General features: G+C 42.7%; 1 protein-coding gene across 1 annotated transcript; it reads right to left on the bottom strand.

Moving 5' to 3' along the window:
- Positions 1-2,423: 2,423 nt before the first annotated feature.
- On the bottom strand, positions 2,424-19,708 carry FBXO33 (F-box protein 33). The gene is made up of 4 exons (XM_083741366.1): positions 19,038-19,708; positions 7,593-7,703; positions 5,541-6,226; positions 2,424-4,813 (listed from the first exon to the last, which is right to left on the bottom strand). The coding sequence occupies exons 1-4, from the start codon at positions 19,691-19,693 to the stop codon at positions 4,542-4,544; spliced, it is 1,725 nt and encodes a 574-aa protein (XP_083597492.1). The 5' UTR covers positions 19,694-19,708; the 3' UTR covers positions 2,424-4,541.
- Between the last annotated feature and the right edge of the window lie 4,678 nt (positions 19,709-24,386).

Below are 24,386 nucleotides of genomic sequence, written 5' to 3'. Positions count from 1 at the left end.
AGTACATGGGTTTAGAACAGGGTTTCCCAAACTTGGGTCTCCAGCTGTTTTTGGACTAGAGTTCCCATCATCCCTGACTACTAGTCCTGCTAGCTAGGGATGATGGGAGTTGTAGTCCAAAAACAGCTGGAGACCAAAGTTTGGGAGACCCTGCTTTAGAAGTTACACTTCCTACATAGCTATTGCTATTGGTCTGAATTCACAGGTATTAGGTAGGGAGGTGGCCTGTTATAGATGGAGTTGCACTCACCTGGGAAAAGCAGGTCTGTCCTTTGAGCAGGGGTGGCAGTGCTCCTGGATCCAGCACTGTCACTGAAGACTCAGATGGCTTTGGTGGTTAGGAGGAGTGCCTTTTTCCAGCTTCAGCTGGTTTGCCAGTTAAGACCCTTTGACAGAGATTACTTGGCCACTACTCCATTCTCTGGTCTCTTCCAGATCAGATTATTGCAACGTGATGCTATGTTCTACAAAAGCTGCCCTGGTTGCTAGCTTCTAGGCCCGATTCAAGGTGCCCACATTAGTGTAGAGGGAAGTGAGCAGATAGGGCTTATCAACCTGCGAGGGTAAACCCATGGAGAAAACACTGACCCTAAACTTCTGCTGCCTTGTGTGGCATCTTTGGGTGAAGAAAAGGCTAAGGAGTAAACCCTACACAAATCCAGATGGTTGGATGGCGTCTTGTATGCCTCCTTCCATCAACTTGTGCAGCCACGTTAAGGCCAAACCTATTTCTGTTTTTTTGGACCACATCAGCAAAGCCAAAGGGAGGGTCTTGTCGCTTGGATAGCCCAGGACCTTCATACGCACTGCCCAGGCTTGTGCCCTAGGAAGGTCACTTCAGTGCTGCTAATGCTGCGGTTTGCCTTCACCCCTTGGAACTGCACTCGTGAGACGGATGGATGCCAATATCATAAGTGTTTAAAGTCTTAAACTATTTGGGTCCCAAATACCTGAAAGACTGCCCTACAGACCTCTTGCATGAGGGAGTCCTCCTGGTAGCATTGTTTGGCAGGTGGCAGCCTGTTTCCTTTGGAATTCCCTCCCCAGAGAGGTGCATGTATTACCTTCATTTCCTATATGCTGACGATGCACCTGGGTATGCTGGTCTTTTGACACCAAAGATATGTATGTTATGATCCATCCTATTATTCCGATTATAAATTCTTTTAACCAATTTCAATACTGAATCTATCCTGGAACCTTTGGGTCGTTTCACACTTTTAGAGTTCTCTTCTTTATGAGGTGCAAGTGGCTCTGTCTGTCTTGCCTTTTAAATGGACACTGAAGACATTGTGTTTTTTTGAAAGGCTGGTGTATACTGAAGTCGTAATTGCTGTTTTTCATTTTTTGGCCACTATTTGAAAGATTAGATAGTACTCAATACTAGTTCTACTCTCACTGAAGTTAATGGACATGCTTAACTTAATTAATGAACTCAAGTAGGATTTGATTGAATACAACTCTTTGCAAGGTGTCTTGCATTCAATATGATCTCACAATTTGACTTTCCCTCCCCTCATCCACATGTTACAAATGCACCTGCCTCAGACACAACAGCTTTAGTGGGTTTTTTCCTGTGTTGCACCAAAAGCCGGCTATTAAAACATCTTTGTTTCAACTTGTGCATTTCCATACTTTTCTGCAAGTTACGTAGGCTTAGGGACCATTCATTAACCATTAAGAATGAAAAACTTCAAGGGAAGCTGGTTCTGCCAGTTGCCAATACAGGTAAGTGCTAATTTACTTGTAACATCATGATCTACCTATGCCATGTGGCCCACAAGTCAAACATTTTGAAGGGTTAGCTACACATTACACATGCATAGCTGAGGTCACAAAGCAAAGAAAAGCTGCTTTGGAAGGCAGGGAAATTTTAGTGTGCAGAAGCAGCTGGAAGTGGCTGATTGCCCATTCCTAGTCACTCTCAAAGTAGGTTTTCCTTCTGCGAAGTTCAAAGACCGGATCCAGGTCTCAGATCCATGTGTTTGCTTGTAACTCTCTGTTAGCCCCTTAGTTAAATTGATCTCAGAAGAGCAGTTAAGTGTGTGGTTGACTCTTGTACTGTTAATCAAGGGTATGTACAAACACTTAGCTTTTGCTGGATTGTATCCTAGGTGCAGGGTTGCAAACCTGTGGCTCATTAGTTATTGAACTACAGCTCCCATCAGTCCCACCCAGGATGCCTGCCCCATGCTCAGGGTTGATGGCAGTTGTTATGGGAAGATACCACATTAGCCACCCCTGTGTGCTGTGTGTGTGTGTTGTGTTGAACTGTATAACATGAAGGAACTAGTAACAAATTTCAAGGGGGGAAATGTAATTTTATCACACAGAACAAGCTGCTGTTTGTCCATCTACCGTATAGTCACCCAGAAAGTACAGCAATAAGAATAAATAGATAACATGTAAAGCCAAAGGCATGGTAAGTGTTCACAGTCTATTTAATAGTGGGACATGGATATAAGTACTACACAGTTGTTGCTGTTTTAGAACACATTCAATTTTGATATAAGCATTTGCTACGGGAGGGATTTGGGCTTTCCATATTCTACACTTTTAAAGATTTATTCTGCCAGTTTAAGCAAACAATATCAAATTATGATAGCTGGTCTGGTCTTCTACTTAGCTTGGTTTCCTAAAAAAAATTGTTCATAAAGCATTAGCCAAATAAATGTCTGATTTACTTCAGAACTCAAGGCTTTCTGGATTTAAACAGTGGAAACAAGCAAGATAGTTTTCAACGTAAAGTGTGATTTGTTCAGTGCTAAAACTACCATGCTGATATAATAAAATATTTTTCCATGATCAATTTTAATGCTTTATTCATTGATTAAAAGAATATACATTTAACATAAACCATACAACATCAGTCATCAAGTCAAACACTCAGCTGGTTTCCTTACAATTTCTGTCAGGAGTTACTTTAGTCTGATCACATTTATAAGATAAAATCTCACCACATCTGGCATTCACACACACTGTGCCAGTGGATTCACTCTACTGATGTACATATAAAATCCGCATGGTATGTGCTCACTGGAGACAAAACAGCGCACACCTGTCAAAAGGTCATTTTAATATAAGATGGTAAAACCATTTGTAAAACACATATAAACTTTTCCATAAATAGAATCATATCTGGACATCTGTTGCATAAATTGTGTTTTCCAAAGCTTACAATATGGCAGCCAGGTCTCAGCACTGCTGGGCACCCACGTTGGCCACTTAACTTTATTATTGCAGACTGTCCTTTAACATTAAATGCACAACATTCGTACCACTTAAAACTTGGGTCAGGTGGAAGTCTCACAGAGACCACGTCTGTACCGCGGTTGCCCTGAAACAGTTTAAATCGGCTTTTAAAGCCTCTCAGATATAACAAGATTTTAAAACATACTTCATGGAATGTTCTTCATGCATCATAGCAGCTCATACCTGTGATAGAACAAGGCTTGTATTATCTGTTTTCCTTTCTTTCCTTTACATTCACTATTCACAGTGAAACAGGTGCATGTTTAAGAGTTCTGAGGTTGCTGACTGAGCCACAGCACAGCTGTGTACCACAGGTCGAAATTCGACCTTATATATTACAATCTAGCAGTATCTGGCTGGCCAAAAATTGGCCTGCCCCTGCCAGCATGTGGGCACTTCTTCGTTTTAAATCTATTCTTTGGCAGCTGACACAGGCGCTGACAGAGAAAATCCAGTGACTTAGTTGCTAGGGATTTCACGACTAATGTTTGTTTGCAAGCAAAGTAGACTTAAATTTATATCTTTAAATCATTATGGTTTTACCCCATCGGAGTGTAGAGACTTGACGTTTCTTTTTAAATCTGGGCCCAAAGCTAACTTATACGGAGAAGCTGACAGACCACAAGAAAAAGAAGCTACAATTAATTTACAATGAAACTACGATTGATAGCTTTCAGAGTCAGGTAAGCATCTGAAGAAGCTATACTGTGCAAGAGACAACTGCTTCATATTTAAGGAGGAGATTGCAGAGTGGCAATATTTCATGCTCCAGATATTGTACATGAAATCAAAGCAAAGGTTTACAGTAAATGGTATTGGATAGTCCTGATTTTTCTCTCTTTAAAAAAAAAAAAAGCTTTAAGTAGCATGCTACTAGTTTACATGACAATGACTGCATTCAAAACCACTGGGCTATGGATAGTAAAAAGATTTTTGGCTCCTGAGCACAAAAACTCCGACAATAGTAAAATCAGTGAAGTTGCAGAGTTACTCAGTACAAAAAGAAAGTTAGCCGGCAACCTCAGACAACCTTCAGCCACATCTGAGTTTTGCTTTTTTTTTTTTTTTGTAGACAAGTCCATTAACCGTGAAAGCCCTAAACGTTGCCACTTTCAGCTTCTAAACCAATACCCGACTACGTTCTTTGATCAAGAAGTAGAATATACATATATAATTCTATATAGCTAATACTGATTAAACACAGCACAAGAGGGGTTAATTCACACTACTGAAAAACATAATAGGACCCTACTTGCATATGTAACCACAGGAACTGTAAATAAAGAGAACTAAATGCCTTCACTGAAGCTTTGCATTTCTCTGTAAAAATGACGAGTTGGCTCAGTAAAGACACTGAGTAATTCTATGTCCATGACTGCGTGCCAAGGTCGGCCCAATCCAAGGGATACCTGCTCAATGAGATTGTGCACCGGATCCACATCTTGATCAGCCAATTCACCTTGGTCAAAATCAATGCTTTCTTCTGTGACTTCAAGCACTTTCAAATCAGAGCCACGAAGACGAGCAATGGCAATCAGGTTGTGAGCCCAAACAGTATAACCTGAAACACAAAAAAGCAATTGCTAATTTTTAGGACTTTGTCTTTCTTCCCTCTCCCTCCCCACCCTACCCCAAAGGTAATTTAATATTTTACAGCCTCACAGCTAACGTCTCCCTATTTAGCAATTTTCCTAATGAGGTTCTTTTCAAGAAATCACTCTAGTAATTGGTCAGTTTACTTACTCGGTTAATTAAAAAAGTGAATATTGCTGCTGCTTCTTTTTGTATTTAATTTTTGCGGAGCTGCCTGTTTTTCCTTCCCCAATAATTCCGGGCAGATGAGTAAGGAAATGTCTCATGGGATTTCTTGGTAGTTTTGCAGCATGATATGTATGTAGCATAAAGGCTCGTGTTAAAGGAGCCAATAATCATAAAATATGTCGGGTGTAATACAACTTTGACGGGGAAGCCGTCTAAAGTAAGGACCATCCAACAGTGCAGGAAGTTATTTTCCTATCAATTAAGGGTTGTTGTTTTTTGGCAACTGTGAGTCTTGTGTTCTGAAAGTAGTAACAGTTTCCCACCATATAATCATGTTGATATGCACAGCGTATCCTACCCTGAAGCCAGAGCACAATTTATTCCCTGCCCCAACACCCAACACTTTGGGAGTTCTCCCAAAACCTGGAGAAAATTACTTGAGTGGGAAATCTCAAGGGCATACCCATACCCATATGAATGTGTAGGTTTCTAAACTAGCAGTGTTTTGCCCCTCTGTAATTGCCTACCATGCACTGCCAGAAGAGAGAGCCTTGTGCACCTCCAGGCCAATAAAACCAATGGGTCTTCGGTTCTGTTGTCGCTGAGATCTGGGAAGCCAGACATATCTATCACATCATTCATTAGTATGAAATGAGTGAGGAACTTATCATACTGCCTAGATATGAGATCAACAACAGCTCCTGAAACGCAAGTGATGTAGCTGTCGAAGTGAATCCTCTCCAGTGGGATACTGGGTTTAAGAATCCTTAGCATGTCATCGCTCTTGATATCAAAAGCCATTATATAGACCCGAAGATTAGTGCTGTTGCGTGTCAGTGCCTTCCAATCTTCGTCTTCTGGCATATTTTCCAGGGACTTGTGCATTACGGAAATATTGTGGACCAGAAGAGACAGTCGATGCAAAGGCACATGGTTACTATCAGCCAGGACTCTTGCCATTTCTGCTGTAAAATCACAGAAATCCAAGGCGAGTGAGCGAAGACTGACAAAACGCTCCAATTCAACCGCAGTGATAAGAGTGGTATTACCAGGGATGTGGTTGTCCAGTAAACTCAGGTGTTCCATAGTGTTGGCAATAGGATTTGAGAGAGATGACAATGATGTGGGTGTTACGATTTGTAGCATAAACCCGCATGACAGCCATTTCAGTTGCCTGCTGTTACCCAATATTTCTTCAAACAGCTGCTGTATTCTGCAAGAAGAAACAGAAGCAACCGTCTTAATCTTTTATAGTTTAATTTTTTTTATTCTGAGCCAAGTTCAATAGACAAGGAAGCAACAACACTTTACACTTTTAATGCAAACTGTGTTGCATTAGAAACACACTGGCTGTAGCAGGGGTGGGTGGGGTCTAAAAATAAGTCTAAAGTTCCAGCAGCAGAATTGCACTTGCTTTTTAAAGTTCTGTTGTCTTCCTTTTTGTTTTAAACAAATATAAAAGAAAATTCATTTTGCCCTTTTGGAACTGTGCATGCTAACTTGTTTTGATTCTCTTCCCCACATTTTGTAACTAGCATATGTGTAGGGTAGCTACCAATTGCTAGAAGTCCTAGAGAGCACAGCGTGGTGGGTTCAATAGTGCTTGAATCCACTCACGGTATCAGCACTTTGTGTATCTCATTCAAACGATACTCGAAAGGGAAAATCAGGACTGATTAATACTGTATATGCTTGTACATCATTCAGCTTGACACTTGATTTGAAGCCAAATGGCGGAAGTGATATTTGATTATATGAAAGCTCTATCCGTGATGCTTGTTCCACGATAACCATTTCTCACATGCGAGTCATGACTTGGTACCACATTCAGAGTGATGAACATCTGTATGTAACCTATTTATACTGGCTGATGAAAATAATGGGGGGTAGGAAGTAACTTGCATCTTACGCTTATTTTAGTTATGCAATTGCAGCTTTGGTTGGCAGGGGAAATAAATATCTAACTGGAGAGTGGAGGAAACCCATTCTCCATTCATTTATTCCCACCCACCCACCCACCTGTGCAACTCTGATAATGATGAGCATTCTAATCCCACCCTTCCACCAAGGAGCTGAGGCCAGCGTACATAGTCCCCACACGTCTCATATTTTACTCCTGAAGTTAATTGTGAGAATAGTCAGGTTAATTATGTCTGAAGCAGTATGAAAGTTGCTCAGTTTTTTTACAAAATGCATCTGCCTTTAGGAATGTGACATGGATAGCATAAAGTTTATACTGAGAATTGCTGGATGAAGATACTACTATAGCAGTCCCTGGCACCCTTTCCTGCTTTGCTTAAAATGATTTATCCTAGAATGTGAATTTTGTAGGAGAAAATCTCCCAACTATTGCAAATGGCTTGTTTTTAGAGTAATCATGTTCTGCGAAAAGATGTCCAATTTGCAAAGGAAATTGCAACAACAAAGAACGATAGACACGGTGAAACCATGAACCATTATTTTCAGTACTAAATCATCAGAGAAGACAATGGATTATATTCTAAAACAGCACATTTACAACACACACATCCCATTTCTTTAAACTGCAATACTGTAACAATACATTTTGGACAACTTACTGCTTAATCTTTTTTCCATCTGGATCCACTTTGCTGAGGTGCGTATTTGATATACTTCCATGTTGTTGCAGAATGCTTATATCACCAAAGAGACTTAATTTCTGGAGATTCCTATTTGGAAGGGGAAAGCGTCAAGTCAGAGGCTTTGCATTAGAGGAGCATTTGAAAATAGCTCAAGCTTTTGTGTTATATGAGCCGCAATCCACACGGTAACACTATAGCCTTCTAGCACATGGAATCTAGAACCTAGTTGCCCCTTCTAACCAAGGTACATTTGAATGACCAAGCTAAATAGCTTTACAATCCATTAAAAATTGTTCAAAACTAGAAAAGAACCCAACATAATTCCGTCACAATATAGTGAATCTTTTTTCTGAATCACAGTATACTAGAAATAATCCTCATGAATATAGACAGTGGTAAGGAAATGGTTATATGTCTGGTATTAATACAAGTGGACATAACATTGTAGAGGGGCTTGCAAAATATATACCAGAATGAAATCTCCTGTACCTAGGGTCACCGGGTGCAGCTATTTGGGACTTGCCATGCTAGTGACAGAGACTGTATAGAACCTATGATGCAGATGAGCTTTCTTTGCACAAACCTGCTTATTTTCTTGGCTTTTTTCCACCCAAGAATAAAATGCTTGAATATAAAGGATGGAATGGAAAAGCCATCTAACCAGATTTCCTTCTAGCCCACCTTCACAGACTGCATCACTCTCCAGGTTATGTGGTTATGTTTTTAGCAGTTGCGACATTTTTGGTAAATTCTATATTGCGTGGCTCAGGCATAAACACGATGCCCTGCCTAATATTTACTTAGAAGCTCTTGGATTCTCCCAGGTACAGATTAGATAACTTGCCAGATCTTCACAGAGGACAAAGTAAAAGGCAGCAAACAGCAGCCATTCCCTAGATTATTTTCAGTGAAGCTGACTAATAACAGCTGTTTCCAAGGCCATCATACTTAAAGGTACATACGCAACTTATCTGGAGACGAGTTTATACTGTAGTTCCATACATAGCTTTTCATTTATTACCTATACTAATGCTTCACTGAAAATCATGTTTAAATATTTCAGGGTGTACACTTTTGCCCCCCATATTATTCTAAATTCTCAATTCTGCTCCAGCCTCTTCTACTTTGGTGTTCTGTAGGCAGCCAAGTAAAACAATTTGCTCACTTTTGCTCCCATAGATGTACAGTATTAAAAAGAAAACTGTTGTATAAACAAGTCTGAAGAAGCATTCACCAACTTGGCACCCTCCAGATGTTTTGCACTACGACGTTTGGAGGACATCAGGTTGGTGAAGGCTGGTCTATTAAAAACCATCTACTGCAAGTAGTGCCTGCTACCCACTCAATAGTGGTCTAAAAAACAGTAAAGGAGAGCCAGGTTTCTTCCAATTAACAAAAGCTTGCTTGTCTGGTTGTAGCAACTCATATTCCCATTAAGTGACTACTAGATGAGTGGTTAGCTACATCCCTGAATTTAAATATTGACTTTTGATCATAAATTCAATCTGAAGCATAAGTACTCTCTGTAGAAAATTAACTATGTTTATGTCAGTTCAAACCTAAGTTTGGCAGGGTGCCACTCAATTGGTAGCTACTCAGAGTTGTCATAATGTATTGCTCAGAGATCCGAAGACTAGTCACATACAGCAAAGTTCATGCCTCAAATACGTCAATATTTTGAGCGCATCATTTATTGCCAATATGCAAAACACAGAGATTGCTTTCCAAAGGATTTTCTAAAGGGTCAGCTTTCATACCTGATCTATATGCTCCACAATAATGTGAACATTTTAATTAGAAGCAGCAGTGAGCACCCAAGAACATCAAGCAGTATTGCTATTTTTAGCTCTGCAGCCAAAGACTTCTTGCCTCAGGTACCGTAAATTCTAAAAGAACAGCATTGTCATTTGAAAGTTGAGTGTAGTTGCATAAGCTGTACATGCTGCATAGCTGAAAGCCAGGCTAAACCTTATAAGAGGGCTACAGCTGCCACTGCTCTCACTCTCTCTTGTAGCATCATCCAACGCATAAAATGCATCACACAAAAAATCACTATGCTAACCCATCTGCCAATGCTGTGAGGCAAAGACCGGGAGATGAGCAACGCAATAGGATGCCATGTGTTGTGTTGGATGCTATAAGGAGGAGTGGTGGTTGCTGCAGGGACAAAGATAGTAAGCCCTCACATACCAATTCACGTGAATAACTAATCAAAATATCTGGGGTCAGTTGCTTACTTTAACAATCTGGCACTATCTATTCTACACACACCTTTAGCACAGTGGGCACTGCTTGCACATCATGACTTGAAGTGTATGTGAACACATCTGCCCGTGTATGTGAGAAAGAGGGAGACAGAGAGATTAGGTATCACAGCACACACTTCAATCCTATATACATTTACTTGGAAGCAAGTCTCACTTTTAGGGGGGCTTACTCCCAGGAAACTATGCACAGAGGGATCCGAGCCACACTCTGCAGACATGCTATTACATTTCCATTCATTTCATGCACAAGGCTTCCACCAGCCCATCAGCAGCCAGAGCCCAGTTGATCCCACAGCAGCAGCAGCAGCAGCAGCAGCAGCAGTGACAGCTCCTGGCACCAGGCTAACTTGATGAACTCTGGATCTCCTTCAGTCATGTGTTATCATGAACTGTAATGTCCTAAAAATACATGAGCAATTTAGTAATACCCATTAAACCACTGTGTAAAACACAGCATTTTTCTAATGTATGACATTAGCTCTAGGGTTTATGCACAATTGTTTCCAACCTGCATTAAGATTGCATTTGAGCTTTAGAGCAATTTATGGAATTGCTTGGAGAACCTTGTGTTCCATATTATGTCCCAGATCCTTCAGAAACTATTAATTCTTCCCAGCCTTATTTTATATGCTGCACTCAAGCAAAGCCATTAATTCTCTGTTCAGCAACTAATTTTCAGAAGCCATATTTTCAGTTGAGCAATGGCCGAAAGGCCTGCAGTGTGGGCTCTGCTTGGACCTCCATGAGCAAAATTAAAGCGAATGCGCTCTTCAGCATCCTCTTCTCCATCACAATCTGCGTCAGAAACTTTGGCACTCTATGCACCTTCTATGCACCTTCACTGCTCACTGCTATTTCTTTGTGCTTTGGCTTGTACACAGGAGTTTAGGTGCACAATGAGATAAAGAGGTCTGCCCAAGTTTATTCTGTTTGTAGTGTAGAAGACAAGTGCCTCACCCAGGAAGAAAATGGCTGACTACACCATAAGAGCACATGGTCCTGTCTGAGACATCCTGGTGATCAGGGGCTCTGCAAGGAGCCAGGCAGAAACCCTTTAGAAACTAAATTTATTCACTAGGCCACCATTTATCTATCCACACGTTTAACTTTTAAAGTATAGTCCATGCTATACTTCTTAGTCAAACAGAATATAATTTGCTAGATTTATATCATTGCCACCTAGTCCACAACAGAAACACATCTAATGTTATAGAGTGATCTAGTATGTTCAAACTCTGACATTCTGCATTGTGATTTATTTTACTTTTGTGGTAAAGAGCAACAACTTGCCTGTGTAGTGTTAGTGCATTGGCAGAGACTAAAAGTAGTCAATGCAACCATTTCAGCTACACATTCATGTGCACTGCGGTTTCTGTGAAATACAGTTTCGGAATACAATACCAAGCTATGAAGCAGAGAGAAAACTAACACCTACTAGCTATCAGAAAGCAAGTACATCAAGTACATAGAAGAATATAAAAAGTAAACAAGTCTTGCCACAACAGATACTGCTGTGGCAAGACTTTCCACAAAGGCGGGATTGGAAAGATGCCCCAAACCTTTATTAGCGAAACTAACATTTTACTGACATCTAAAATATCTACCAATTAGAGGAATACATACATGGGTAAAATGTTGCCTAAAAATATTAGCAACCACATCACAGTTCCCTCATGTTCGTAGGTGGAAATCTGTCAAATTTCACTAGTATTATATCAGACAGTGAAGAGGTTTCTCAATAATTTCCCACATACTTAAAAAATTATAACAGTGGAATGATTACTCTTTTTTAACCAGTGTTTTCTTGGGAAGAAAGTTTTTTAAAAGTTTAGGGATCTACTACAAATTATTTAATGGCTTAGGTAATGCCTTAGATAGGAACATTGGGGCGTATCGTTCACCACTCTATCTGCCATAATTGCTGCATTTTCCACCTCCTCAATTATGAACTGCCTTCCACTGAACACGTAGAAGACAAGGAGGAAACTAAGACAGGCTGCTTCCTCCAGCCGGGTGCTGCATTTTCACATCACAGTCCTGACACAGTGGCTGCTCAGAGAGGGCGATGTCCAGGCTCCTAAGTATTGACCAGTTTCAAAATAGGCCTGTACTCTGGAGGCTGTACACTCACGTCAAAAGCATATTTTATAACTGCAATTTCTGAGAATCCCTGGGGATCTTGTTGCAGTTTAATAAAGGCGAAATTAAAAGATTGGCCTCGTTATTCAAGCTGTCAAGCAAACATCAATGACAGGGTGCATTTTGCTCTTTTTTTTCCTGAATTTAAGCTTTCATTAAAAAAAACAAAGCACCTACCTCTCAAATGCATTAAGTCATTTATGGTAGGGGGAATAGAGTTACTCAGACGTGGCAAACAGGACAGCTCCACTTTATCTGCCCACACTATGCCATGGAGAATTGCACTGTATCATATGAATTTCCAGCTAAGTATACTGTGCTTTTTGATGTAGCTCTGTCCATTTTTAGCAGTGAGCCTTGCTCACGCTGTATGTCATGATGCCACTGCATTATGTGGGTGGCATTGCAGCCAAGAAAGTTATCATGGTGTGAACTGCAAACAGGGATGTTCTCTGAAGGGCTTTGAACAAGATAGTTATAAAAACATTATCAGAAGTCAGAACCATTAGTAAATGTAAATCATGAGTTTGTATTCCCAAACCTGAGAACCACTACAATGTTCTCTCCTACGGAGAATATAGGTTCTTCGCTTGAACAGAAGAATTTAGCTTCCTCCCCATGCCACTCCAAAATTCTAATCAGAACACAAACGTTTCGAAGAATGGGACTATATTTCCTTAGTTTCCAGGCTGTTATGTTCTTGATTAGTTACAATAGTCACTTAAAGTTGACTTTTTAGGCTCTGCACTTCAGGCCATTTGTGTTTGACAAAGACATGCTGTAGGTTTTGAAGAGATTGTAAATTTTATCACTGCCTGTTATGTAACTGAAGAATAAATGAGACGGTCAGAAGCAACATCAGCCTCGGCCACTGGATCATCAACCTAAGCATATCTCCTTCATTTCTATTTTTTTCTCTCCAACTGCTTGATGAAGAATATTTTGCTTGCAAACCATTTTGAATAACTAGCTGGTGCAATAAAATATGCCATTTTAAATCATGCTGTGTGAAAAACAAAGCCACCAACTCTCTGATCTCATACAGCAATGACATGGAAATTCCCCACTATTCTGTAAAATACTGAAAATCTCTCCAGAACAAGCAATCTTGCTATGCTGATCAGTAAATGTGCCTCCGGTGTGCCCTTTTTCTTTCAAGAGTTCAATGACAGAAATAAACGCCTTATCTTTCAGAAGCCTATTTGCTGCATAATGCTGAACATGCTAATATGCCGCTTTCTTTCCTAGCTTATTCACCTCCTTTTCAAGCCTATTCATTTTTATTACACAGATGCTCTAACAAGTTAACATTACTACATAATTTATCTCGTACAGGTCAAGAGCAGGCGTATTTCCCCAGAAACCAAATGTGACAAAAGATAACCAACCAGCAGGCATTGCAGATGGAGGAAGAGAAAGTAAAGCAACAGGAAGAACGAGTTTAGTATCTGTATTTCAGACCTTGAAAATATTTGAAACAATTCAAAACAGCACCTTTTCAAGGTGCTATGAAGAAACTAATTATGGAGAACAAATTAAAAAAAAAATCAGTTTAATACCACTGCACCTGCAACCAAGCAGAAGGAAGAGAAGGCCTCAAAGGATATTATTATTTCAGGGCCTCAAAGATAAGGCTATTTCATCCTTTGATTTCCTACCCCCCACCCAGTCTTAAGCATGTTTACATGGAAGAAGTTAAGACATACAAGAGCAAGGTCTGATTGCCCACTCTCCAAATCACACACACAATCACTTAGTTATTTCATAGTTTGTGGCAAAGGTTTCACAGGAAATAGGGGTGTGCATCAGTTTCAGAAAAATGGTGAAGCCAAGTGGGATGTCTGGGAGAAGGTGTCCAGTACAAACAGGGGCGCCGACTTATAAAAAATATTGGGGGGGGGGCCCATACCGACTTATAAAAAATATCGGGGGGGGGCCCAAGACCTCCAAACCGCTGCTGCTGGGGGAACGAAAGGGGCGAGCCCCGGGCTGCCCCAACCTTAAGTGAACCTGTGAGGGCCCGCCCTTTGCGGCAGCCGATTGGCTGCCGCCGTGGGCGGTGAATATTAATGAGCTAGGGAGAATCCCCGCTTCTGGAGGGGCTGAAGCCAGCCAGCCCTGCGAGATTGTTGATGGGTCGAGAGCCCGCAACCCCACCCCCTCTCTAGATCGGGAGTGGCTTTGTTTTAACTCATTACTGAATGTATTTTAAAAGGTAACTATCGTCAAACAAGGAAAATAAAAAATACCAACATAATTTTGTGATTTTACAAAGCATGATATAACTAATAATTTTCTTAAATTATTGGGGGGCAGAGCCCCCCCCAAACGAATTTTTGAGGGGGCTCGGGCCCCCTCAGGCCCCATGGAGTCGGCGCCTATGAGTACAAAAGCCCCTGGATGTGCTAGTCTACTATGGATGAGTTGCTATGACTGCAAATTTCACCTACTGTACTTTTATCAAAAGGGGGACAAATTAGAGCCATTTGAATTCCCAATCTTGGAAGGGTGCGGGGCAAATGGAACTGATTCACTCTCCTGAGCCAAACTGAGTTGTTTTATAAAGTGTCAAGCTTTGGGATTTAAACCAAATATTATGGTTGGTGCACACTCCAAACGGGAAGTAACTAAAAAAGAAGATTCCATGGGGTCTCTAATTATCTGTGGCCTTTTAGAAGTGGGTGGAATATTTAAAATTTTAATCATCCGCTTGCTTTTTATGTATCTATTGGGAGAGTTGGGCTATAAATCGGTCTGAGTTGCCTTGGGCAAGATAAAGTGACTAACAAATTCAATAAATAATAACAACGTATGAGCTTGAGGCTCCATCTCCAACACCAAACAATGGTTTGTTTGTTATATGTGAACTGACCCCACTCTTATAACAGAATTTACTTCAGTAAGACTATTTAAAATTGCAATCTACTAAGGAGATCCACACATAGATGCAGGCTTTCCAGAGCAGATTTCTTTGCTGGATGAGGATTGTGCATGCAACAAGGAACTGGATGTTCAGATATTCTTGCTGAATGCCCACATCCATTAATGAAGGCTATGCATTATGGAATGTGAATTGTGTACACAGTGCCCAACTCATATGCAGCACAGATGGAATGTGGATAGGCACCAAACACATGCAAGCTCTATCAGCACTGTAGAGTGGGAAAGATCCTGAGATTTTCCATTCATCCAGGGATGAAATCAAGGCAGCACATCCCCATCCATTACCTGAGACAACAGTACATGATCATTACTCAACATGATCATTACTCAACACTAAACAGAGAATAGTCTTAAAACTCATGATGCAGCTGAAACTAAGCAAGCCTGGCCCTGTAAACTGGGAGGCTGCCCAGGAACCACATGCAATTTGCTCTTTGAGGAGTAGAGCATAAGCGAAATAAAGACAACTTCTTGGGTGCGACACCTTTCTTACAGCACGATCCTCCGTATTAATTCCAAAGTGAATTCTACGGTTTTTCCACAGGGCTTATTCAGGGGAACATGTGGTTAGACTTGCAGCTTTAAAGGTTTATTCAGAAGGTGTTGTTGCAGAACAAAGCTGCTGCAACAATTAAGTATTTTCCTCAATAAATTCTGAAAGTTAACCGCGGGTGTAAGGAGAGTTCTGCTTCACTAGGAGAAGGAAAGAGTCAAACGTATTTGCTGGATTTAGTTAATGAACTCTCGGAATGGTTCTGCCAAATCAAACACATTTCCTTCTACTTCTCAAATAAGCGTGCATGTCAGAATTCTGGCAATATTTGAGTCGTGTGCGTTCAACAGCACAGGACCAAAACATACAGTTCAGACACTACTTTTTGCTCACACCCTCGTCTAGCAATCCTTTCTAAAGGATCATGCTCTGGCTTATTACCATAGGAACGAAGTAATATGAAAATGCACATAATGAACCCTGATGCTCTTTTTGTGTAAGGAAAAGCAACTTCAGATGGAGAAAGTCTTGTGCAGAGATGCAACAAGGTGGGTTTACTCTTTCATTATTAACTATTTTTTTTCTTTCTAACTCACCACTTGAGCTGCTTTCCCCCTCTGTGGGGTTCCAGGAATAAATTTGTGGTGGTAAATATGCTTCTAGAGCATTTATATGCAACACATAGTCTACTCTTTAAGCTACCTGATCATTGACATACTAAGACAGCCTTGTAACTAAGTCTACTGGAGTTAATAGCCTGTAAAGTAAAACCACTAGCCTGCTAAAAAGCTAGTAGGCTGTTTTGTCATGCTGCTCAGAGGAATAAAAGTCTCTTCCCCAGTGGTGAGAACAGAAATGAGGCAGGTTGGTGGTGCCTGGACAGAGCAATCCATCCTTCCTTAGCCAGACAACTAATTAGTCGCATGGAATTCCTTGTTGCCTATGATCACAAGGCAAGTTGTTAAGATACAAGGCTGACATAGAAGCTTTGCATGTTTGCTGGTCCTTTCAATGGAGTTGTTTACATAAACACTTTAAGGAAACAGGATTGCCTCTGCAATCTCAACCAGCTGCAGTTAGAATTACTGGGGTCAACGTCTACAGAATTATTATTTTGCCTAGCTGGTAAAGAAATAAGGCTATATAAACAGAATTGGAGAAATGTTTTATGCAAGCATGGCCTCAACTGGTAAGCAACAGGGATGTTCAAAGGAAAACCAGCAGCTAGTATGCAGGATCAGCCACAAGATACAAATAGTCCTTGCAATGCCATCATCTTTACACTCTTCAGATTCTGCAGGATTGAATAAGAAAGCCCATGAAGTCATCTATGTACCATGATTAGCTAACAGAGTGAAAGGGAGGGTAAGTCTTATAAGAAACTGCTGAGGCCCAAATTCCCTACAGCTTTAATAGGCTGCTAGCTTGAGAGGGGCTCCTCGAGCCTGCCACACCCTTGTTGCAGACCTAGCACTTCATCAGTCTAATGGTTTCCTATTAATTTGTCCAGGCCTGCTGATAGTGATGCTGGTTAGAGTTGGGCCTTAGTGTTGCTGCTTTTAGAATAGGTGCATGATTTTATTTTGTTTTGTTTTTTATATAACCATATATCCTGCAGTGTGTGCTGTATTGTAAGCCTCTCTTCTAGATGACGGACAGGGTATCAGCTCAAAGAAAGGACTTTGCTGCTCTCTCTTTCTGGTTCTTGGCTTGTTACTTTTCATGCAGATTACCTCCTTCTCTGAAGCAAGCAGCTGCCTTTTCCACAGGTGAGTGTAAGAGTGTCAATCATTGTCTCCAAGTCTAACCTACATCACATGGGTGCTGTGAGGATAAAATAGGGAGAGGAAGAACCATGTGTGTTACACTGAGCTCCTTGGGAGCAAGGTAGGATTTAAATAAATGTAATAAATATGCAAAAATAAAAAGTGACAGAAAGGCCCCACAGCGGGTCACCTAGTGAGCTCACAGATGAGGTGAAATATGAACTGCAATTTCCTGGCTGCCATGAAAGTGAACTGCAATTTCCTGGCTCACAGCACACATACAGTACTTGAGTGTTTCAGTATCCACATGACAAAAGCTGGTCACTGTAGCACCCAACAGAGTGAGACGGAATTTGGAAATCTCTGAAAAAATTGCCACAAATCTGATCTTGGCTGCTTCAGATCTTATCACATCTTTTCATTGACATATGGTTGCTGTACCAGTTGCAGCAGTTTAATTTTCTGAGATGTGTGATCTGAACAGGATTTTCTTACTGCAAATCACTTAAGATGTGCAAACTATAGTCTATTCTATTGTGCAGAACTGGCTGTAGGAAAGAGTGATGAGCACACCACGGACAACTGCACAATCTTTTCTTGAAAAGGACATTTCATTCTGTAGTGGAGCAGAGAGAAACAAGAGTAACACAGAAGGAAACAAAAGGAAACAAACAGCTCTGGAATATTACTGATCAAAAGATTTCTTCATTATATGACCTTGACAGAATGGGAATTTTGGAAATCTTGAGGGAGAATGCAGAGCTAAAGGCTTACAAATGCAAAATATGTTTATGCTATTTTTGTGATATACAAATGACATGAAAAACTTGGTATACTTATTTGTAAAACATTCTTGTTTATAAAACCCAATTAAAAATGCAAAATATGTAACTGTGACACCTTTGTTGTATGGCAACAAACACTAGAGTCACTGGAAAGGAAAAAATCTCACTTTGGATCAGCTGGTATTGCTGTATTGCTCCCTTTAAAAAAGAAGAAAATGTTCTTTAACTGGTTTCCCAATTATGTAACAGCCTATAGCAGAGCAAATTATTAATGTGCCCTGCTGCTGGCTTCAGAATAGTACACTAACAGTAGGTGTTCTAGAACGGACACCACAAAGCCACTGTCTCCCATTTTGAAGGATTTAGGCACTAAAGAAGTGACATGTTAGCTGACAAAGGGTTAGGGTTTCTATCAGTCAAGAAACCAAAAGCAATTGTCAGGTTTTCCTAGCAGCTTATGACAAAAAGTATTATGAGCCCATCAAAACAGGGGGCACAGGGCAAATAACTGTCTCAACAGCTCCCTGTTTTTGGTGGCATCCCAGGGAAGGTACTTGATGTACTTGATGTAGTGATGCTACCTATCCAGAAGCACTCCTCTCCACAAGGAGCCCCCCCCCCCCAACCGCAGCACTTTTGGGTGGCGACGTGCAGACGTGTGTTCCTTCATGTGATGTTCCCTTCGAGTTGCTCCAGAATGGCTCCTTCCTCGCCGCTCACACATCCCCCCTCCTCCCCCCCCCTCCCGGCGCGCACAGCAGGAGTAAGGCATCTTTAAGTGGATGCGTGACAATCGGGAATTCAACAGGTGCAGCTTCCCCCACCCAGTAATAACTCAATCGGCTGAACTTCAGGCAGATGTTAGAAAGCCCATGAACCTTTGAAAGAGAGAGCTCCTGCTTCCCAGCTAAGTAGCTAAGGAGGCTTTGCAACTCTCCCTCCCGCTCGGCGTGTGTTTGCATGGGTGTTAGTACGTGTGTGTGTGAATGTTAGTTAACGCTGGCTGGCCTCCCACCACGCCGTCCTACCTGTTGTTGCGGACGCTGCTAAGCACGCAGAGTACGAGCTCCAGGTAGGTCCTCAGCAGCTCCAGCCAGCGAGGGCAGAGCTGTGCTTCTCCCTCCGCCGCGGCCGCCGCTTCCTCGCACACCCCGCTGGCGCCTCCTCCTCCTCCGGCTCCTGCTCCGCCGCCGCCTCCGGCTCCTCCGCTGGGGTAGTTGTCGGCGGCGAACTGGACGCGGAGCTCGCGCACGAACCAGCCGCACTTGCGCATGAGGAAGTCGAGGCGCGGGCGCTCGGCCGGGCAGACGCGCAGGCTGAGGCGCAGCCGGGGCCACAGGGCCGGGTAGAAGAGGCACTCTCGCCAGTGCGAGCAGGCGGCCGAGGCCCGGAGCCGGTCCGGGGCGGCCAGGAACGAGAAGATGTGGACCACCAGCTCGCTGGGCAGGGAGCCGGCGCCCACCGGCCCCCCACACACCGACGACATGGCCGGCCCAGCCGCCGGCGGCCGCAGCCCCGAGCCCGGCCTCGGCCTCCCCTCCGGCTCCTGCGACAGAAACAACAACATCAATGACAAGGCGGAGGGAGGCGGGGCGGGACCGGACGGGACTCTGCTGCTGCTGCCGCCGCCGCTGCCGGAGCCAACCACTGCTCGCAGCCGCAGGGGGAGGGCGAGATGTACCATTGGGTTGGGTTGTCGGGGCGGGATGGAACGCACCAACGCGGCGAGAGGGAGGGAGAGGCGGAGGCGGAGCGTACCAAAGTGCGCTCAGTCGGCGGGGGTGGCGGGGATCTGTTGCTCTCATGACTCAGCGCGCGGAGAAGGGCTGGCGTGGCTGATGGATGCCACCTAACGAAAGTTTCGCAGAGGAGGGGGAAGGCGGCGCGATAGCCGACCTGGATTTTTTTCCTTTGCGAGGCCGCGGGGACGCTTAGAAGAACCACGGAAGGCGCTGCCGCCTAGGAGCGCCTGCACAAAGTCCTCCGCGCGGCGAGGGAGACTCTCGGTCTTTCTGCATCTTTCCAAAATTCGAACATCGCTGTACTGTTAAAATGAAGCAGTTTATTCCAGGATAATTTTAAGGGCTGGAATAGGCAAGCACCTAAGTGGAGTTTATTTTTTCATTTTTTCCTTGGCAGATAAGAGCAGAGGGAAAATATTTTCCCTGTCCTCTTTCATTTGTATCAGAGGCATGAGCATGACTAGTGTGCAAAATAACAATTTTGTTCACAGTTGTGGTGCTGACCTTCAAAGCCCTAAATGGCCTCGCCTTGAATACGCAAAATAGTGTCTCCATCTGGACACCGAGGTCCAGCTCCCAGGGCCACCTGATGGTTCCCTCACTGTGAGATGTTGCAGGGAATCAGGCAGGGGGCATTTTCTGGAGTGGTGCCCTCCCATCAGTTGTCAAGGAAATAAAGAACTATTTGACTTTTAGAAGACATCTGAAGGCAGCCCTGTTTAGGGAAGTTTTTAATGTTGATGTTTTGTTGTGTTTTTGGATCTTCCCACAGTGGCTGGGGCAACCCAGTCAGATGGACGGCATATAATTCTACCGCTTTGTGGCCGGAAAGGTGAACAGAGTGCTCTTAGAAATGGAAGGAACCAAAGGCCACTTTGGCAGCCCTAAGCTGAAGAGCAGAACCATTTCCTGGCCATCTTCCCTCGGACTATAAATCACGCATCCTCTTACACAATCTGTGACTCTCCAATGTTATTGGACTTTCAACTCCCATCATCTCCAGTCAGCATGGCAAATGGTATGATGAGAGTTGCAACCCAGGAACGTGTGTGTCTCGGGTTCTTCCACTCCTACTCTTACATGACACCATGATCTTGGGCAGAAAACCCTAGCACACCACTAGCAGTATCCTTTGTCAGCTGCCAGTTCCCCAAATCCTGTCACTTTCTTTTTTTACCAATAAATAAACCAGGCTGCCAACGTGCAATTGAAAGAACACGGCGATGCAGGGGGTCACCAGGAGCATGGAAGAGAGGAAGGGATTTCAGCTCAATGGTATTCCCAAGTGACTCCTTAACTTTCTCCCATATAAATGAATAGTTGCCATTCATTCCCTGTGTAGAAAAAGGAACTCTTGAATTTAGGAATACTGCTGCACTGAAGGTAAAGCCAGCCATCCACAAGTGACATGTGGTGAATGGCTTTTAGTGACATGGGTTTAGCAGGAGTTTATAGTATATGTTTCTTGGATATGGAAGCCTACCCTTTGCAGCACTTGCCACAATGATAGGCAATTTTGTGATGGTAGTAATGATTACAGTATCAATGATGGTGGTGTTTTTTTATTTCCTCTTGCAATTATGAAGGCATACTACCTAAACATACTTTCATAAACAAGCATTCACATAACATCCATATACCTTTAATGGCTGCAGTCCTAAATGTACCTGCTTAGGAGTAAGCCCCATTTCACTAATAAGGACCTACTTCTAAGCTAGCATGTACAGGATCAGGCTTATGCATGGCCACTTTAGATATAGCATTGTTTCCAAATATAGGGTGTTATTTGCTCAGTGCTGATGTCACTGCTCAGGCACAACTGAACTGTGAGTTCATAATTCACAAGTACACACAGTCAAAATATGCTGAGTTGATGTCATGATGCAATGTCTCCATCATATGCAAGAGCACAGGCACTTTTCTAAGGTCTCTAGCAACACAGCTTATAGATACAATGCTTTAATACAGGCTTTTGTGCTGTTACAAAGTATGTGTCTGAAACCACACGTGTGCCCAGCACTTGGGTATTCATACACTACCAAGAGGTTTAGGATCTTTTGCTAGAGTTACGACATGCGTCTGTCAAGAATATGTGTTTACTCTTAACCTTGTGCCCACAATAAGTTCTTACACAAACGGAATAAAGCTTGATGTATTATATGAAATGAAAGTGGGAGAATATATTAATGCCAATTAAGAAAGCAAAATTTATGCAAGCAGCATAGTGCTTTTTTTCCTTAAAAAAATGTTCAGGGTTACTCTCATTTTCCTACTCATATTGTAATACTGCCCATCAATGAGGCCAAACTTAGATTCACAAAATGTTTAGGGGTATGCGTACCTCTGCGTCCCCCCAGAAAAAAGCACCTTGATCTAAAGAGTTAAATAATCCCTTACTATTCTCAAAATTCTACAGAAAGTGAGTGTGACAATTGTGCCCCAGAGCCCACATCAACAGCAAGTCAAGAAAAGGATAGGCATACCTATCTCTAAGGTAGAGTGTGTATTGGTTCATTGAGAACACTGAGTTAGCTTTTTCCAAGCTCTAACAAACTAACCATAATTCCAATATTGTGCTATTGAATTTATCTTAGTTCCCTGCCTATTTCCCACTTCGCCCATCTTGCTTAATTACTGTAATAGTTGAAAAAACATGATCCTAGTGAACTGATGACTGAACCAGCCATGCTTGTCTGCCTCCTGTCTCAAAGTTCATCCCACTATTACCTTTATGGCATCCATTCATGTGTTAAGTTAATTTTAATGGTAGTTAGAGTTACATATGCTAATCTTTATACAAGGTATGAGGAAATCAGGATGTCTCCTGAATGCTTCCAGGACATGTTTTGAGATCAGACTGGTACCAGAGTCAAGAAAGTTCATAATGGAGGGTCTCCTGTCATATTACCATATACCCACCTTTTTATTCATGCCAAGGTCTACAGCATGGGTAGGCAAACTAAGGCCCGGGGGCCGGATCTGGCCCTATCGCCTTCTAAATCTGGCCCACGGATGGTATGGGAATCAGCGTGTTTTTACATGAGTAGAATGTGTCCTTTTATTTAAAATGCATCTCTGGGTTATTTGTGGAGCCTACCTGGTGTTTTTACACGAGTATAATGTGTGCTTTTATTTAAAATGCATTTCTGGGTTTTGGGTCCCTTGACCAACTACATTCTTTCTGTGGCACTCCTGTGGGGCTCAGGAGCCCAGTTCTGTCCCTCCTTGCTTGTAGAGCAGCCTCTCACCCTTTTTTCAAACACCCTCCCTTGTGGAGTGTTCCCTCAGTCTCTTCTCCTCTCCCCTTTCATTGGGAGTCCTCTGGGCAGCCACAGCTGCCGCCCCTGGTCTCTGAGCTGCCTGCCTCCACCACCCCAAAGAGAGGTGCCTCCTCCCACTGCCCTACAGGGGCCTGGGAAGGACCCTCTGGCCAGTCCTAGAGGCACCATTCACCCAGGGAGCTTGTAGTCAGGGCTGCTGCAACAAACAGCTATGCAATCCTTTGGGAGGCAGAAACGTGAGGGCACCAGAAGAGGGGGGGAAGGAAAGAATGGCAGAGGCCAGTGTTGCCAGCAGCACCCCTGACCACCATTCAAGGCACTCCAGGGTGCCACGGCACTGGTTGAAAACCACTGTATTAGGGGGTTAAGAGTAAAGGATGACTGCATGAATTGTAAATCTAACAGAATGTCTAGTCTCTCATTGATTCAGTTTGTATGTCTGGCTCTTTTGCAGCTCCGCTCTGTAAGAGCCATATCCAATATAGCTAGGTCTCACTAGTTTAAAGTGACATCATTCGCTTTCTCATCATTTTGCTGGCTACTGCCGTGTTCTAGAAAGGCAGTCATATTACTTTTCTGCAGCAAAAAACAACACACCTTAGCATAAAGTAGGCTCAGCCAGATGTATCATTAGATGCATAAAATGGTATCTTCAGCTTGCAGATATGTACATGGCATACACATGTGTAGTGGTGACAAAATAAGGGTGGGTGAGGAATGCGAGGTCAGAAAGCCCAAAAACAAACAGATGTGTGTGTTCCATTAGTAAGTGGAACACAAATGCAAACAAGCAAAGGGTAAAAGATCAGACTCCCAACCGATAACAGATCTGCAAAGCAAGCTAAATGCCACGCATAAGCACATAAGGAGGTGCAATTCTTTTCTACTTTAAATAAATTCCCATTTTGCATTTAGCTCATGTCTTGTTAAGTGTGAAACTTGCATATCAATCCCAGCTTAACAACGTCCCTTTTTTTGCTGAAGTGTGGCAAAGTCGGATGTTCAATATCCAGAGAGACCGAAATACACCCGGACTCAACCCACGGATACTAAGCATTACCATTTTTTAATATTAGATTTGTGGCCATTAATTATCTGGATCAATGACAGTCTGGTTTAGAGAACGAGCAGGAGGTTTCAGGCTAGGCACCCAAAAATATCCGTCAAATATACTGGGACTTGATCAAACCGCTGCATAGTAAATAGATTCCAGAGAACATCCGTAAGAACACGCAGCAAGCACCCCACGCTACTAGAACATGACGTCAGAAGAGGGGGCGGCGCTTGCTATGCGAGCCGGAAGCTACGGGCGTCCTGGCCGGCGTCTTTCTTCGTGCAGCATAGAGTCACAGGC

This window comes from Podarcis gaigeae, assembly GCF_964106915.1.
Source record: "Podarcis gaigeae genome assembly, chromosome: 1".
Classification (NCBI taxonomy): domain Eukaryota; kingdom Metazoa; phylum Chordata; class Lepidosauria; order Squamata; family Lacertidae; genus Podarcis; species Podarcis gaigeae.
The sequence above is the reverse complement of the archived record's forward strand: the minus strand, read 5'-3'. Positions and strand labels throughout refer to the sequence as shown.